The 16,697-nt window shown below is 38.7% G+C and overlaps 1 protein-coding gene across 3 annotated transcripts in view; it reads left to right on the top strand.

Annotated features, from left to right (window-relative positions):
• The window catches only part of wwp2 (WW domain containing E3 ubiquitin protein ligase 2), a 56,694-nt gene extending 40,123 nt beyond the window's left edge, over positions 1-16,571 (top strand). The window contains exons 12-24 of one of the 3 annotated variants that reach the window (XM_028448768.1): positions 2,423-2,504; positions 4,581-4,709; positions 6,553-6,631; positions 6,882-6,953; positions 7,817-7,905; positions 9,720-9,879; positions 11,662-11,795; positions 12,615-12,755; positions 12,832-12,952; positions 13,036-13,140; positions 13,228-13,324; positions 14,674-14,746; positions 16,015-16,571. In XM_028448768.1, coding sequence (XP_028304569.1) covers positions 2,423-2,504; positions 4,581-4,709; positions 6,553-6,631; positions 6,882-6,953; positions 7,817-7,905; positions 9,720-9,879; positions 11,662-11,795; positions 12,615-12,755; positions 12,832-12,952; positions 13,036-13,140; positions 13,228-13,324; positions 14,674-14,746; positions 16,015-16,114 — 1,382 coding nt within the window. In that variant the 3' untranslated portion in view covers positions 16,115-16,571. The remainder of the gene's footprint in view (positions 1-2,422; positions 2,505-4,580; positions 4,710-6,552; positions 6,632-6,881; positions 6,954-7,816; positions 7,906-9,719; positions 9,880-11,661; positions 11,796-12,614; positions 12,756-12,831; positions 12,953-13,035; positions 13,141-13,227; positions 13,325-14,673; positions 14,747-16,014) is intronic. The other 2 variants (XM_028448770.1, XM_028448769.1) reach the window with 2 other exon arrangements.
• Positions 16,572-16,697: the final 126 nt, after the last annotated feature.

The raw sequence follows: 16,697 nt of genomic DNA, 5'->3' as shown, positions 1-16,697 counted from the left end.
TGATGTTACACAGATGTACTCTGGGGGGTCCAGCTCATGTGGCCATAAGAATAGGAGACCCTAAATTATTTCCGGAAGTTTTTTAGTAGGTACTTTTTTTTAAATTATTATCAGCTCAACATGAAGCTAAATAAGAGCCAACCTAAATCTCAGGTTTATACTCCACTTTGGATCTATTTATGAATGATTGAATTATATATTGTAGATTTATAAAACTATTTATTAAACACACACAAAAATGTCTTTTTCATAGTCTGTAAACCTGTTTAGGAAAAATCTCAGAATTGGCGATAGGAGGCCAAAAGCCTGTTTTTTTATGACTAATATTTATTTGTTAATTGTTAGTTTTACAGACTTTTGCTTTGATTAATAATTAATTTAGAGATAATCTTTACATCTTTGAGCTGGATTCAACTTACTTAATGTGTTCCTTTCATCTTTGTTGCGTTTACAGCTCATTAAACTCTAATCAAAATACAATTTTAGCTTCACAGATCAACTTAATATTTTAATCAACAACTGGGAAACAGAATGGGAACTTTAACTTCAACTTCAAAGCAACTCTTCATAAGTTTTAGCCGATATAATTGTTTTGTAAATTACTAGAAGCTTGCTACATATTTTGTCTTACCTATCTGTTTTTAGTTGATAGATCCAGATTTTGTCCCACATTTTACTTCGTCTTTCATTCTATCTTTTGGTTTTCTCCTCTTATATCTTTGCCTTTCATCTCAAAAACCCCAAATTACATAGGCCGCCTGCTCCCCCGATGGTGGCTCTTCATCATCTAGCATGAGTAATGTAACTGGATCCCTTCTGAAAGATTTGCATCCCACATATTAATTCATAGAAAAAGCCAATGTTTTCTGACTTTCATTGCAAAGCCAAGATTTTAGCCAAGAATAAAAACATTTAAATACACTTTACTTCTCCCCAAGATGAGATTTCAACATGTTGCGGTTCTTAGAGACGAAACTAGTTGAACTCTGTTCTCTTAAAAGATGGGGAAGAAAGTGATGAGTGAAAGAAAGAGGAGGTTTAGGACGGGACAGTGAAGTTAGGGGGTGGAGTGAGTTACTAAGTGGTTGCAATGTGAGCACTACTGTTTCTGGGCCCTCGGCACGCTGCTGTTAATGAGAAAAAGATGTCAGGGAGACGAGAGGAGGAGGTTGTAGCTGCGGACACACTCTCCCGAGACCCTCACACACACAACTCGTAAACATTATTGGGCACCACACACGCACATACACACACACACACATGCATGTGCACATAACCTGATCAATTTAACAAAAATAAGATAACTATTTTCTGTTTAGGTTTTCTTTTTATCATCATTTAGTAACATTTGAAGTAAAAGTCACTTTTTAAAAAGGTTTTTATTTCAACAAAAATCACTGCATAATTACATTCCATGCCTGCTTTTCCTGTCCTTATCCTTGGACTGTTGGAGAAGGCCAGATCAAACTCACCCGAGCCAAGGGAGAACATTCAAGCCCCACAAGGCTAGACTAGGCCCAGCTCGAATTCACAATCCGCAAAGTATGAGATGTTATTATTCATGTCAGAGAGCAGCCCAACAGAAGATGAATAAATGCTATTACCTTTAGAAGAAAATTAATACTTTGTGAGCAGAATGGATGGTCGAGTGTTTACTTGATAAAATTAAACTGGATTAGATTAAAAACAAAATGCTAACAATAATCTTGAATCAGAACAACTGATACAAGCTCGAAAAGAAAAAAAAACAACCCTGAAATCAAGGCCACAATAAATGTATATCTTCTAAAGTGGGCAGAGGTGACATAATGGTTAAAGAGGGGGACTTGGGGGTTGCAGGTTTGAATCTGCTGTTTGCCTACATCTGAACAAAAACACATGCCTAAATACTACAGCTCTCTGTTGGCAGTCTGGAGACTCCCAACGGGATTAGTGTTTGTGGTCCTACTGAATGTGAAATATGAAAACACAGGCAGCTCTGAGAACCCAAACCTACTTTTAATGAAGGGAAATGTGTCAGGTTTTCTTTCCAGTTGGTACAAGAAAAAGTGAGCTCCCTTTTTTTAAAAAAAAAAAAAAAAAAAAAAGCTGGCACACAAAAAATGAACTTCTTGTATCGTGTTTTTTTTTCTTCCTCTTTTAAAATGATGCCATGGTGTGATTATTTTGTTCAAACCACAACCCAAATTGCGCACACACACACACACACACACCACACACACACACACATGCACAGTGTGGTCCATTAACCCACAGTGAAATACCACACAGACCTGCTGGCTTTCTCTGAGTGGTGAGAACTTCTTTCTTCAACAGTCTGAATCCCTCATCTTGTTCTTCTCTACGTTCTCTGGGCTGATGAACTTGTTTGTTTCCTCCTTCCGTTTATTATAAAGCTAACGTTCGTGGTCTTTCCCCACAGAGAAGCGACAGGACAATGGCAGAGTGTACTTTGTTAACCACAACACAAGAACAACACAATGGGACGATCCTCGGACCCAAGGGTGAGCTTAATAAGACGAACCGATAAATCAGCGTTAATATTGGTGTTGATTGCATCTGTGGGGTTTGTGTGCATGTTTGGCTGCTTGTTAGCCCGTATCCTGCTTTAGGTGTTTGCTGGAGGACAGTGTTTCATTTGAAAGTTGAGTGATGCATCTTCATTATGTTTACAACGTGTAAGATACAAGCCATTCAATTTATGAAACACCACAATAGTTACTAGTTATTAATGATGATAGTTTTACCTAATTTCTAGAAAACATTGGAGTGACTTAGCTATGAGTCATTTCAGTCATCCACTTGAAAAACTTCTTGGGATTTTAAGGACACATAAGCACCTAAAGCATTGATTCAACAGCCTGAAATCAATAGGAACAGGTAATTTTTTCACCTTAATAAATCCTTCTCATAGTCCCTGTGAGGGTAATACAAGTGTTTATGGGGTGATTGGGGGGTCTTTCACCCCCCCCTGCTGTCTCTGGCCAGAAAACAGCACTTGCATCTTTCCTGCCTCCAACCCGGTGGCAAGACGTACTGCTTTACGGCAGCCCAATACAAACACACTGTCGTCGCGGCAACCGGAACACACACTCATAACCCAGCGCTCTATCAGGCAGCACACACACATATCCATCCATCCATTTTTAGAGCCGCTTTGTCAGCACACAAACAAACCCATCACACACATTTCCACACACCCTTCCGTATTACTCCCACATCGATCATTTATTTTACTTGTTTTTCTGTTCACATGGGACTATATGTGTGAAAGCACCATTAGTGTCACTGTTGTATTAGGATTTTTCAGTGATCAGTTGCTATCGTCTCGGGAGAGCAAAGGTGCGCATGTAGCTTTGGGGTGGGGCAGGCGGCTGGGGGGTGCTGAGTGTTTACGACAGTTACATAACCAAAAGGGACCTTTAGGGGGAGCGCTAACCGCAAGTTACTTAGTTCTGCTTTAATCTATTATCGATTTGTTGCCCTTAGTCAAACCATTGCAGAATAGACCGATTGGAATTTTAACTACACGCGTGTGAGAATTTGGCATCAAAGGTCACAGTAACCAAACTTATCTCTCTGCGCCGTAATTACATCTGTTGTGGTTAGTGAACTGTGAAAGTTGTATTTTGTATTTAAAGCTTCTTTAGTCAGTATGCCCTCCCACATTGCGTCATTAAGGACCACTCAAACAGTACTTATGCACTCGTCAAATGGAAACAGTGGAAATGCAACATACAAGCCTGCAAGAGCTGTATTGTGAGCTGCATACGTTCACCACCAAAAGACCAGATACTGGTGGCAGAAAATGGTAAATGAATGTATAATTGTGTGTTAGCAGGCAGACAGGATCGGGGGGAGCAGATTCAGGGAAAGACTCTGTGTGATGGAAAATTTTATTGCTGCACTTAAAAGTGCTTAAAATCGGAGAAAGTTTGTATTTCTCTCGTTTCTGCCAATTACCAGGCACACATTTTGGTTACAGTGACCTTTGACCCAATCCCACAATGCAGGACATGGCTGAGATGTCAAATTGGCCATCAGATTTATATGTAATCTCATGCAGTAGCCACATTTTCCACTAGGGGAACCTTATATATGACGAAAAAGACTTAAAGCAAGTTCAAATTTTATTTGACCTTTTTTTTTTGTCATTGCTCTCTATTCTTTTGCCATTAAAGTTTTTGCCATCACACCAACCCCAACTTTGACTTTACTGTCAATAAAGTCTTACTCCTTTTATAGTCACCAAGTTCAATATAGTTGGTGTGGATAAATCCACATATACTGTAAGGTTTTAGGACAAACATCTGAGTTTTTGTGGTAGTTTACCATGCTTGGTTTGCACATCTTATTTTAAGGTATCAAAACATCAGGGGAGCTATTTTTTATTTTTGTTTTTATTTTATTTTTTTGGGGGGGGCTTATTGTCTGTATTCTTGTACCGTCAAGAGTAGTTGTAGGGCTGTGGCCATCAGCTTTACAGGATTTTGGGGGGCTTATGATATAGTTTCATCCCTGCGAGAGGAGCAATGCCAGGAGGCCCGGACCGTGCTCACTGCCCCTCTCCCCTGTTACAGGATGATCAAGGAGCACCCCCTGCCCCCGGGCTGGGAGATGAAGTACACCGCCGAGGGAGTCCGATATTTTGTGGACCACAACTCGCGCACCACCACCTTTAAAGACCCCAGACCCGGGTTTGAGTCAGGGTAAATATTCTCTCAGCCCTCATTCCCCCCACAATGACCTGCTCGCTACGAGGATTTCACAAAGCTGTGCAAAATAATTAATTTTTAATTCAAATTTGATCATTTTTGGAGGTAAATTTAGTGATTTTGCTCTGACAGCTGAACTTTAACATTGCTCTTTTTTTAAGTTAAAAATAAAATAATAAAACTATTGTTGCAATTTCACAGTTTCAAAAAGAAACACTGGCAATAAGATGTGCCCCACTGTTGATTTTTCATTTCCATCATTTCATTTATCCATTACATAACTTTAGATAACTGCAAAGCAGGAAATAGTCTTCTGAAAATTGTTACGATTACATTCCATTTTGGGAGAGTTTTTATTATTATTATTATTATTATTATTTTAAACTAATGTATTCATGGATAAATTTTAGGCTGGGAAAGATGCTCTTGTGTGGTTATCATGATGGTTTTTGCCTTTATGTTTAGGAGGAGAAGAAAGGGGCAGGAGCAGTTCTTTGGGGTTGGGGTCACATGTGCAGATTTAACTTTAACTACAGCTAACAAAAAAGTTTCATTTAAAATAATTCCCTTCACTGGGAGTGACATTAATTCAGTATTCATTATAAATATTAAATTTAATAATCAGTGTATTGCTTATTTTAACAGCCATATGTTTGTAAAGTGTATGACGTCCAAAGAGATGCTGTATAAAACTATATCACTTTGATCAGACCTAAACACAAAACACTTTATTATTGTACAGATGATATGTTAGTGCTTTTCATCTCATTTCTGAACCTTTTTCTCTGAGTCAGACTGAATCAGCTTTTAATTTGTCTTGGGCTTGTACTTGGCATCAGCATGTTCCTGTTGCTCTCTCTCTCTCTCGTCAGCCTGTGGATGTTTTTCTTTTCCTGGAAGTCACCTCAACTCTCACCACAGACGTTGAGGGAATGTGCACATCCGCCGCATACTGAACTGCTATTTGTGTGTCCTTGTCGCCTCTGACATGCTTGCTTGTGTGTGTCCTGCTTTAGATGTCTGTCTGTGTGTATATACAAAATGCATTTAAATATATATTTTTTATGTATTTGCACGTTATAAACCACTAGTCATTAGGTTGCTACTGAAACCCAATGACCGCTTGTGTGCTAAATCTACAGGGTATTGTGTTTGGTGTTGTGTGGCCTTTATTCCTTAACCATCAATGGCCTCATTTGTCTTTATTTAGTTATCACTCTGAATCTTTGCTGCATATTTATCAAATCTTTACTGGGTTGAATTTCTTTTGTCAATTGACATTGTCACTTGAATCAAATCTCAGTAAGAAGCAAGAATTTCTTCAGACTCTCAATCAGGAAAAAAAATATGAAAAATTCCAAACATGGTTTAAGTTGATTTGATGATTATTTATTCTTAAAATCATCTGTTCAACATGAGTAAGTCCATCCTACTTTGGCACATAATTTAACATCCAGTGGTTCCGTTTACAGCTTTGTGAGTGCACGTACGTTTGTGCACGATCAACTTTAAAGTCTTACATCTCACTTCGTTTATTGTGGTAAGAAGAAGGATGAACCTCAGTGAGCCCTGCTTTAGTGTCTCTTATGAGTCCATAGATGTTTTTGCTTTTGTCTGCATTTGCATCTGTTTCTTATTTTGTGTCTGTCTGTGGTTATCTGTGTTAACCCCTTTGAGCGCATACATGCTTTTGTTATTGGAGTGTGCGACTCTCAGCTCTGGATGTTACTTTAACACTTGTCTTATTGCTCTGTCTCGGAATTCAGCATCTTGCTGATGCGTTGATAGTGATAATTATAAAACGTCACAGTGTGAGTATCTCTTCCTGTGTTCCCAGGTCCCGGCAGGGCGGCTCACCGGGCGCCTACGACCGCAGCTTCAGGTGGAAATACCACCAGTTTCGTTTCTTGTGCCATGTGAGTATATAGAGAATAAACAGAGTAAGCTCATCATCTGCTAAAAACTGAACACATACGCACGTCAAGCTAAGGTTGCATGTTAAATATTCATTTTTAATAAAAACCACCGGTATTACCTCATTAGCTTCCGGCTACAAACACTGACTATGGTGATTTAAGAATTGTTAGTTTGCTTTTTGTTGTTTGGTGTTTAATATCTTTTCAAAATCTAAGTTTGTATTTTTTTTTTTATGTCCAATTTGTGCAGTCCAATGCGTTGCCTAGCCATGTGAAGATCTCTGTTTCCAGACAGACGCTGTTTGAGGACTCATTTCAGCAGGTCAGAAACGAACAAAAACACACATTTCAACTGTACATTTCAAACATCAGATACCTAAAGAGTGAGACAGGAAAACGTCCATTAGTGTGCATCAACCCAACATTGTTTTAAAATCAATTTGTCCCTAGTCTAATTCCAATGACTAAAATAGGAAGCCTTGCAACATATCTGGTAAATCAATTTCTATTTAGGGGGACTACATCAAGGTTGAAATGTTTACTTATGCCTCATTATGAGCGATTCTTACGTTTAATATGGCATTTGGGTGATTTTTTTGCTTTTGATAATGAAGCTTAATAAGGCACTATTTACACATTTACACAATTAGCATGATGAATTGACGATCTAGTCATTTGTATTTTCTGTTTTCTTTTGTTCTTCAGAAAAACAACAAAATAATGCATATTTTCTGTTATTTATTATTTTTTTTAATTTTCACTGGCTTGGTGGACCCCATAAACAATGATAGAATTGGCTAATATTTTGAAAGATAAATCAGAATCAGAATTTGCCTGGTTATATTTTTTGGTATTGGAACAAATTTAGATTGGGGACAGAAAGATATAAAAAATAAATGTTGTGGGATTTGATGCACCTTAACGTCTATATACTGCTTTAAGAAAATATATTTTAAATTAATTTTGTGTTATTATTGGATAGCAAATGTAAACTACATTATAAAACTAAACAAACACAAAATTGAACGCTGCAGAAAGAATGCACAGCTGGTGTATTGTAATGATTATAAGTTCCTAATATGTGGTTCAGCAGGAATTGCGTGTTACAAACTATTCATGCATACGTCCTACCCTAGATTTGGTGTTTGCTGATTATGAGATTACCGTAATATTATGTGTTGGCAGATCATGAATGTGAAGCCTTACGATCTTCGCCGCCGCCTCTACATCATCATGCGCGGCGAGGAGGGGTTGGATTATGGAGGCATCGCCAGGTGAGTGCAGCAGCCAATCAGTTACGAAGCTGCAGAGTTTTCCCACATTTGTCTTTAGAGGATAACTTTCCTTTAAATGTTGGTGTTCTGTATCTGCCTCTCATTGTTTTTTTTTTTGTTAGGTTTTTTACAAACCACCCAACACATTTATATTACATTTGCAAATAAAAACTACACCTACCTTGAAATAACAAACCTACCTGTTGAATGATATTGCTCTAGTGCTGATGATGTCATTGTTGTTGCTGGGTTTAACACACATGCTCCGTGATTAAAAGCGCCACCTCTCCTCCGTCGTCTCACACCATCTCTGTCCTCATCTCTCCATCACAGTGTCTGCCGTCCCTCAGGTCTCTCTCACTCTACTTTTCATGTTGGTGGTGTTTCCATTTCCGTTGGTGTTCTGTTTGGTTTTCGCATTGTGTCTCTGTCTCCGGTGTCACGTCAGTGGTTTTACCCTATGGTAGGTGACATCATGCTGTTCTACCACAGGGTAGAACCACGGACGGGATGTTGGGAGGTTGTCTGCGTCCGTCAGTTCCTCCTCCTGTGCACCCATCAGCCCTCCTCTGATCTGCCACGTTGCCCTCAGCTGGGGGAGGGCCGAGCTGTTTTTTTTTTTTTTTTTTTGGGAGCTCTTTGCTTGGTGCTACAGTGGTGGAGGGTCCTCATTCTGTGTATCAAGCATCCTTTCATCATATGTGTATCATTATGTGATGTTATTGCCTTGTGTTGTGATCCATGTTTCCTTAATGTAATTTGGTTCAGCGTTGTCAATGCATACTAATGGTCTGTTTTGTCGATCAAAAAGGCTCCATACAGCGGTCACACAATCAATATCCAATAATAACGAATCATGAAACAATCAGACAAAGACATTTAAAGGAGAGGAGGCCACTGACTGTTGTATCCAGAAGTTGCCTCAAGTTGCTGCAATTTCTCTTCTCCACATATGATGATAACCTTAAAAACTCCTATTGGTGAAATTCATGTAAAAGAGTAGATGACAACATATATATATATATATATATATATATCATATTTCAGGTTCAACCAAGAAGTTCATTCCAGATAAAATAGATTTCCAAAAATTCTCACCTGTTAAAATAAAATAAAAATGAATTCTGGATACATTTAATTCCAGTGAGTTACTTTAGTTTCTTAAATGTCAATTCATTTTAGTCAATTATTTTTGTTGTATGTGAACAGAGTATTTTTTTACATTTTACTAAGCTGTTCCTGTTCAGCTGGGAATCAGACATCCAATGAAAACCAGTAATAAACTTAGTTACTCATTCATTTTGAATTCATTTTTTTTAAAACAATTGTATTTATTATTGTAGGTTTTCACAATGTATTGATAAATATTTGAAACTCATTGACCTCCCTTTACATTCAAAGCATTGATTCAAAGTTACTGTATATTATAGTACTTTTTCTTTTAAAATAATTTGTCAATGTCTTTTACGTTAGCGCTGACAGTTTCAATAAAAACTTGTATTTTTTTATTTATTGGTTTCTTTTTTCCATGCAACAGGTGTGTAAAGGCTACATAACAAACAGAATGTTGTCATTTTCATTTGTAAACTGTTTGAGTTCCATTGTGGTTCATGTTACATTTTGTCACATCATGTAACCTTAGTGTGTTTCCACCAGTTCATCAGACATAATAAATCTATCTGTTTTTCTGACCTAACAAATTGAATTGATTGTTTTGCTGTTATTGAATGTGAGCACGGTGCAGTAACCTCTGAGGTTGTAGCGAGCAGAAGAAAGCCCTGATGTTTCCTGTGCTGTGTCCCTTCGCCCTGCAGAGAGTGGTTCTTCCTGCTGTCCCACGAGGTGCTGAACCCCATGTACTGCCTGTTTGAGTACGCTGGCAAGAACAACTACTGCCTGCAGATCAACCCTGCCTCCTCCATCAACCCCGACCACCTCACGTACTTTCGCTTCATTGGACGCTTCATTGCCATGGTGAGCAGAACAAACCTAACGTATGAACAAACCTTTAAACGTGGAATGTGGAGTCCCCTAGACGGATGCATAGAAAAGTTTTTATTTTTATTTTGCCCACAAAAACTCTGCCAAATTGACTGAAAGTTGTGGCGGAACAATGGCGCATGTATATTTTGGGGCTCACACGGAAAGATCTTAATGTACCCAAAATGAAATGTCTCTCAGAGTGAGGTGATATCAAATGATCTTTGACTCAGTAATTTACAAGGCTACACAATCTCCTTATTTGATAAAAGCTATCGTCCTTAGCAGCTTTAAATTAATTTTGACCATGAGGGAGGAGTAAAGTAGAACGCCTGGGTTTGGTATTTATGAACCAATTTTAAAAAATCAGTCAAAGTTAGATTTTTTTTTTCGCTTTTTTCCCATAGTTTCTTTATTTTGAGAGTATTTAATTGTGGCTGCATTCATTTGAATGTTTTTTAGTATTTTTTGTTTGTACTTGTACACTCCTTGAGTTTTCAGCGTTCATGTAACAGAATGTTCTAAAATGACTCTTTCCGTCCTACTGGGATCAACTCCAGGAAGCAGTAAATCCCATAACCCACACCTTCCACCCCTCCTTTAGTCTGCCACCCCACCCCTCACAAACAGTGTGACCTCACTGCTGCACCCAGCCCACACCCGCCTGCTGCAGAGGCCTATATTTAGTCTGTCGGCACTCCTCGCTGACTTGCCCTAAAAAGATGCCTCCCAGTTCAGGCTCTTTTCCGTTTATAATCAGTTTTCTTCTATAATCTAAGCAGTTTTCTGTCTTTCTCTTTACCCCCCATAAACACAACCACCTCTGGCTTGGTGTACTGGTCCTTTGGTCTGGCTGCGATGCAGCAGGCGTACACATGGTTTTTGAAGGATGCAGAAGAACAGAACAGGCTGTGTCAGTCAGGAGGCGCTTCTGTTGTTTTTGGCCTGTTGCAGCGCTCTGTGGGATCTTTTTGTGTTAGTAAAACGCTTCGTCCGACTGAATTCTTGACTCTGTCAGACAAAGACTCTGTTCTGTGCATTTTAAACAGGATTCTCAATCATCTGAATCCCCCACACCCCAGGATGCTTCTCTGTATGATCAAAGGCTGTTCAAATACACACAGCGTATGGATCGCTAATAAAAACCTAATAAATGCACCAAACCACTGCAAGCTATCAAAATATATTATTGAAATGTTCTCTTGCCATATTTGCATTTTTTTTTTTTCTTTTATGGTCAAACTTTTTTTTGACATTTTCAAAATTCCCTTTAAATTTAATTTAGAGGTGATTTTATTTGTTTTTGGTTGTGTCATGATAAAAGATGTAATTAAAATAAATGGCAGTGTCCTTTCTCAACAGTTTAATAACAGTTTTCATCTTAAACACAACCATGCTCATACATTTTTATTTATTTTTTTGGTCCATAAATAAAGCCGTGTAACACGTATGTCAGTGAGGTCTTTCTAATGCTAAAACACCCATAAACTGTCCTGTGACTCACTGAGCGTCTGACATGAATGTTTCCAACTTGTTGAACGTTAATTTGAACCATGTGTCATTTTCAACAGTAGGTGGGAATGTTCACTGCATTATCACATGGAGACACACAGACTTGCTGGAGGATCATGTTCTACGCATTAAAATGGGGGGTATTTGGTTTCTAGGTGTGTGTGTGTGTGTAGTTTTCTTTTTTTTAAGAATCTGTGCGGTGAACAGAATGTGGTGGGTTGTTTTTTTAATTAAGGTTTCTAATTGAACAAATCCTCCCTGCAGGCTCTCTACCACGGAAAGTTCATCGACACCGGCTTCACGCTGCCTTTCTATAAGAGAATGCTCGACAAAAAGCCCACCCTCAAAGACCTGGAGTCCATTGATCCAGAGTTTTATAACTCCATCATGTGGGTTAAGTAAGTACTGCAGCTTTCACAAATCAGCATCATCCTTATCATGACGCTAAAGGAGTGTGCCAAAGCAGAGATGTCTGTAACAAACTGTCCATGTGGAGGTTGTGACGACTGCATTTAACTGCAAGGTTTTTTAATATTCCTGCAGCATTCAATGCCAAACTTGTGTATTTATCGGGAATAGTCAATGAAAGAATGAAAATCCGCAAAAACATTGTCATCCAGAACTGCAAAGGTTACATTTGCACTGAGCAAAGCTGTTCATTTCTAGCCTGGAACAATTCCAGACTCGGCCCCTGTACCAGCGACTGAAGACACTGATAGTTTTCTGTCTGGATTTCCAGGCTCGTTCATTTCATGTATTGAACATTGTTTGAGGCATTGTGTGGCTGTTTCAAGATCAGTTATTGCATTCATGTCTTAAAACGGGTGCCCTATCTTTTATTTTCCCCAACATTTATTTACATTGTGCTGCTGTAATGAAGGCTTTTTTTTTCTTTGGTATTCATAAAGCATCCTCTATCATATCATATATGACCAATATGTTTGAGTTAATTTGGATCAAACTTAGAAAGGGATGTCAGCAACAGGTGATTTAATAGTTCCAGATTTATGTTGTCTTCTTTTTGAACAGTATGTTAAGATGAGGTTTTGTTTATTCAGGCAAGGTTTTTCAGGAAATCTGTCAACTGCCAGTCTTCGTCAGAGGAGTTCTGCTGATCGCTTTTGATGATTCCTTTGAAGTTTCACTTGACATCTATGATTTATTGCAACATTCTTTTGTCCTTGTCCCCTTTTGACCTTTTCATTTCTGTGTTCCAGAGAGAACAATCTGGAGGAGTGTGGCGTAGAGTTGTATTTTGCTCAAGATATGGAGATCCTTGGAAAGGTTTCCACCCACGAGCTCAAGGAGGATGGCGAGAACGAGCTGGTTACTGAGGAGAACAAAGAGGAGTACATCAGGTATGTTTTTTTGGCAAGAGTGAAGTAGAATAATCTTTGAAGTTTTAGATTATAAAGAAGGTTCTTGTGTCTGCAGCCTGCTGACGGACTGGAGGTTCACCCGTGGAGTGGAGGAACAGACTAAAGCCTTCCTGGATGGATTCAATGAGGTGGTTCCTCTAGAGTGGCTTCGCTACTTTGATGAGAAGGAGCTAGAAGTGAGTTTCCTCTACACAGCCTCAAAGCCTGACTGAGAATCCCAGCCTCACTGAAATTCCTCCTGTTCTGTGTTTTGCTGCAGCTGATGCTTTGTGGGATGCAAGAGATCGATATGTCCGACTGGCAGAAGAATACCATTTATAGACATTACACCAAGAACAGCAAGCAGATCCACTGGTTCTGGCAGGTGCGCCCCCACACACAAACTCCATGTGCTGCTGTCATCTTGTGAGTGTGTGCATGTGCACCCAGTGACCATGGCGTGTTCCTGCAGGTGGTGAAGGAGATGGACAACGAGAAGAGAATCCGTCTGCTGCAGTTTGTGACAGGAACCTGCCGGCTGCCCGTCGGAGGCTTCGCTGAACTCATAGGTCCGTGAAACTTAGAAAGTCTTACAATTTGTAGAGAGAAAAAGAAGGGCTATGTATACATCTGTTGAAATACGAACAAATTGAAAGTAACTCAGCCCCGGTCACATTGTTTTAATGAATAAATTTAGGATTACAGTAATCAGATGTGTATTTAAGAGGTCATGTGTGCATCGTCTCCAGATTTAAAAAGGATAGCTGATGAATAGCAGGTTCTGTTCAATTCTAAACTTATTAATACAAATAAAATTTGCCAAACAGATTTTCTGAATGTAATTGATCCGTAGGGATTTCTGCTTTATCTCGTTTGGCTTCTTTGTACTTTGTCATTCATTCTTTTTTTTTTTTTACTTTGTGTGCACATGCTGTCATTCATTACTTTAACAAAATCATGAAAAACCACAGCAAGTCGATAGAAAACTGCATTCACACAACAGGTATTATTGCACAGTTTTGATTTTTCAGAGAAATCATTTTTTTTTGTGTGAGCTCGTTCATATTACACATGAAATGTGATTTCTATCACTTTTTAAGTATTAACTGAATACGACCCTACATGTTAACGAATATGGAGGCATCTCACCTTGCCGTGTGTGTGTTGCACTGTACAACGCACAACTAAAGTCGACACCATAAGAAGGAAATTGAAAAAGAGGGTTTTTTCCCCGCCGCTGCTCCTGGAACACACAATTGTGACGTTTATCGCATTTCAATGATAATAAAGGTGAGATAAATGTGACGTGGTTGTTCAAACAGCAATCACATTGCAAATGATCAGATACATGTCAGATTTAGGAGCACATACTGTATGAAAGTGGTCTGGCTCAGATTTGTGTAATTGTCTTGCCATAAAGAACTTACTGAGTCTGTCTCGTGTATGTTATTCCGTCCTGCAATAGAATCAGTTTAGGACAGAAGCATTTGACAGAATGTGGCACTAATGTGGTGACGACCAATGGTCCGAGCCAAAAATCCTAACAGTGTGTGAACGTGGAGCTTCTATGATGGTAAATTGCAATGAGTAACAAATAAGGGAGTTGACAAAGTGACCCGCGACCCTGACAAACAGGAATAAGTGGGTCTGAAAATGGATGGATGGAGTTGACAAAGTAACCTGTGCATGTTTCGGAATACCTGATCGATTAGGAGCGCTCACTAGATTAATGGAGAATCTCAATACATCGATAAAATTGATCATTTTCAAATCATAAGCTCACAAGTTCTATATTTCGGGACCTCTTTTACCAGTCCATTCTAGGCCTCACCGTCTGTTAACCAAGACTGTGAAACACCAGTCTCGTGATAATTCCACATTAACAATTTTTTTTTTTTTTTTTTTTTTTCTCGTGCAGGAAGTAATGGTCCCCAGAAGTTCTGCATTGACAAAGTGGGGAAGGAGACTTGGCTTCCAAGAAGCCACACATGGTAAGATGCTGCTGCCTCTAATAACAAAACCCTGTTGACAGAAAGTAAGAACAAAAAGCATTTTGTGTGAATTAATCTATACTGGATAGGATTGGTTTGATGCAATCGCCTCAATTTATGTTAAGACACTTGTAAAATTAGTTGCTGTAGTTACTCTTTAACAGACCAAGGGCCTCATTTATAAACGCTGCGTAGATACAAAAGAAAGCGTACGCCACTTGTAAGCAATGTTTGAGATTTATAAAAAACAAACTTGATGTGCACACCTCCATGGTAGCTATGACACTGCCGTACGCAAAAAATCATGAGAAATGGGGAAACTCCGCCCCCAACAGGAGAAAGATTAAATTAAAAACAGCTCTGTGAAGTTGATACGTGTGAGATAATCGAACATTGGGCATTTTGCAACACATCATATATGAAGGATATATTTGCCAAAATGAAGGAGGAAAAAAATATTACGCCCCAGGGAGTGAGTGATGTGCATGCCTACAAACACAGTTTTTTATTAATAATAATAATAATAATAATAATAATAATAATTTAAATTAAAATCACATGATCATTACGCAAAACTGCTGATCATTTTTTGGCTTCAGCACCTGTAGCTGTTATAAAAAAGGAACGCACTCATAATGCGTAAAGACGCACAGTAGCTTATCTGGCACCTCCACCGACTAGTAAACACCCTGGGACTGATGAAAAATATGGTTTTACTTTAAATTAAATATTGTGAATTATGAAATGTTCCAAAGGTGTTTTATTACATGTTCATTTTTTATTATTTCCAACAAGGAAATACAATGTAATCCCGTGCTTCTGGCACTTTTGGGGCATCTGTGTCCCCGTTATAACACTGAAGGATTCCCCGATGATCGACGTCAGCTTTTTGTCTGTGGGGGTGAGCTCCGCCCTTTCCACCACCTGTTGCACAGACGCTCTTCCTATAGTTTTCTCATGTACGACAACCTTAGAGTTGGTTGTGATTTATAAACGGAAACAGGCGTAGGATGTGCATGCGCCCTCGTTTATAAATCTGAACTTTTTTTTGTGTATGCACTTCCTGGTTTTTATCGTACGCCAGTTGAAGTGATCTTACCTACGCCACAGTTTTATAAATGATGCCCCAGATCTCAGAGTAGTAATCTATTAAATAGTTTGACAATCTTGAATTCATCGTCAAGTTTCACAGATGTTCTTATAATCTAACCTTCCTGACAGAAAACTGTTTATTTCTGATTAAAAACTGCTTCTTTTGTGTCCTCCAGCTTCAACCGTCTGGACCTGCCTCCCTACAGGAGTCTGGAGCAGCTCCGGGAGAAGTTGCTGTTTGCCATTGAGGAGACAGAGGGCTTTGGACAGGAGTGATATGGAGGCGGAGATAATTCAGCAGGATAGCTTTTTAAAATTCTGTTGTTCTTAATTTGCATCCGCTACTCACAGGGCTCGTGTCATCAGAACGTTGTGTCTATGGACTCAAACGGGGAATAAAGAGTGTGTGTGTGCTTTAATGTGTGTGTTAGGACAGGGCTGTGCATACGTGCCCTCCACACCTTTTCCTCTCAAACCAAGAATCCATGATAGTTGTAACATCAGCAGTGACGCAAGACAAACAGCACTGCTCCTTGCAAGATGCAGTAAAACATATCTAGCGGAGAGAAAACACATTTTTAAAATATTTTAAACAGATTAACAGAGAGAACTGTTATGCGATACCAGTGGCTCCTCCATGACAGGGGAGATAGGATTTTATTTTTGATGTTAGTTGTGAAAATCTGCTTTTTTCCCTTGTAAATAACATTAATAAATGAGAAATCAGTCTTTGGCTGTTGTGTTGTCTGTTTATTATTATTATTATTATTATTTGTTTTATTTATTTTTATTGAAGAATAAATGCTACTAATTTGAACTTTATTTCTATTGTTTAAATCCCTGAAGTACACATTTATTT

The sequence above is a fragment of the Gouania willdenowi genome, chromosome 6 (assembly GCF_900634775.1).
Source record: "Gouania willdenowi chromosome 6, fGouWil2.1, whole genome shotgun sequence".
NCBI lineage: Eukaryota > Metazoa > Chordata > Actinopteri > Blenniiformes > Gobiesocidae > Gouania > Gouania willdenowi.
The sequence above is the reverse complement of the archived record's forward strand: the minus strand, read 5'-3'. Positions and strand labels throughout refer to the sequence as shown.